The sequence below is a fragment of the Mus caroli genome, chromosome 11, assembly GCF_900094665.2.
Source record: "Mus caroli chromosome 11, CAROLI_EIJ_v1.1, whole genome shotgun sequence".
Taxonomy (NCBI): Eukaryota; Metazoa; Chordata; class Mammalia; order Rodentia; family Muridae; genus Mus; species Mus caroli.
Window position 1 is genome coordinate 111,381,079 of NC_034580.1, and position 1,635 is coordinate 111,382,713.

Consider the following 1,635-nt stretch of genomic DNA (forward strand, 5'->3'; position numbering starts at 1 on the left):
GCTTTCATTAGTTTACTAAGTGGTGTATGCCTCTTAATCTTAAACTGCACCACAGAACCATCCTGTCCCGCCACCTTCAAATTAATATGGTCGTTGTTCTCAGTCTTGACTCCTTCCTGTTGAAAGAAAAATAAGAGTGTAATTTGGAAACTGAAACACAAACACCTTTAAAGAAGCTGCGGGCCCGAACGCTTCAGAATCAACAGGTTTCTCTCATGCTCTCCAACAGCATACAGCTGTTCCCAGCCACTGAACTCAAAGATCAGAAACCCTGCACAAAGTGTTACAAGTCTGGTACAGAAACACTGATACTAGCAAGGCAACAATACACGTAGAAACTCCTTCCATAATTTGTGATGCTTCTGAGGTTAAATTTTCTAAAATGCCATTATTTCCTGTCATCGCCCAAATTTGTCGCTTTCCATGAACACCAGTGTCCTTTCTCTTTTCAAAGCGTTATAAATACAACTACTAGAGTCGGTTTGGGGTGAGAGTGGGAAAGCCATACCTTCTATTTCAAAATTTACTGCTACCTTCTTGATAAAAGTTAGCAAACTCTGCTCAATGATATCAAATGAACATATCTTTTAAAAAAAAAAAAAATAACCGAACACACTCAACTGAGGGATATCCCGAGTCTCCCTTTTTACATCTTCCGATTAACGTTCGACTATATAACTGCTTCATTTTCAGTTCAGAGCTTATTTTCCCCCGTCTCCTTTGCTGTCATGGCTGCAATACAGTCTTCGTGCAAGTATTCCCGTACATTGCGACCCAAACAGCAGTTCAGCAAATCAAATGTTTATGTCCAAGGATTCGATTCGTCCATCCTGTGTCCCCCTCCAAATAGAGTCGGGGCCAAACGGTGCCCTGCCCTGGAGACTGATGCTCTTCCCCTCGTCCACAGCCGAGTGTAGCCAGTGCCTCCGAGGGCGCGTTCTCAAGTTGAGCCCGTGTCTCGCTGCTCGCACCTAAGCCTCCAACCACAACAAGCCACATGGTTCCCGCCAGGGTGCGGGTTTCTGGGCGCACGGCGGAGAGCGCAGCCCCTCCCCCGCGGGCCCCTGGGGCCTCTAGCCGGACCGACCCCGGAATCCCCCAGTCGGGGTTGCCGGAGCACACACCACCGATCCGATCCGGCGCGGCCCCCGCCCCGAGAGGGAAACCCCGGGCCGCACGACTCCCGCCTTCGCCGCCGCCCCAGACCCCGCGCGCCCAACGCTCTCCTTACACGCGCCGGGCGCCGCCGAGGAGCCAGCGCGGGGCCGCGGGCTCCCGCGAAGCGCCGCCTGCCCGCCTCGCGCCGCGCCGCGCGCGCTCCGAGGGCCTGGGGGCGGGGGAGGGCGCCGGGCCTCCTCGGGCGCGGGCGGGAGGAAGAGAGCGAGAGAGGAAAATGGCGCGGAGCGCCGGGCCTGAGCCGCCGCTGGCCCCGTGGGGGGCCCCGGGCAGGCAGGGAAGCCCGCGGCGGGCTTCGGCCGGACCCCGGGCCGCGCCACCCACCGGTCCGCACGGTGAGGCGCAGCCGGTCGCCCCGAGCTCACCTTGGGTTTCTCGTCGGCCATGGCGAGCGCCGGAGTCTCCTCAGCTGCCGCTTCACAAAAGAGGCACCGGGTCCGCACTGAGGGAGCACACAAG

General features: G+C 57.1%; 1 protein-coding gene across 3 annotated transcripts in view; it reads right to left on the reverse strand.

Moving 5' to 3' along the window:
* The window catches only part of Sumo2 (small ubiquitin like modifier 2), a 14,001-nt gene that overhangs the window by 12,182 nt on the left and 184 nt on the right, over positions 1–1,635 (reverse strand). Inside the window, exons 2-3 of one of the 3 annotated variants that reach the window (XM_029484110.1) lie at positions 1,542–1,580; positions 59–116 (exon numbers count right to left, since the gene is read on the reverse strand). In XM_029484110.1, the coding sequence (XP_029339970.1) occupies positions 59–116; positions 1,542–1,562 (79 nt within the window). In that variant the 5' untranslated portion in view covers positions 1,563–1,580. Of the gene's footprint in view, positions 1–22; positions 117–1,541 lie in introns of all 3 variants that reach the window. The other 2 variants (XM_029484109.1, XM_021176719.2) reach the window with 2 other exon arrangements.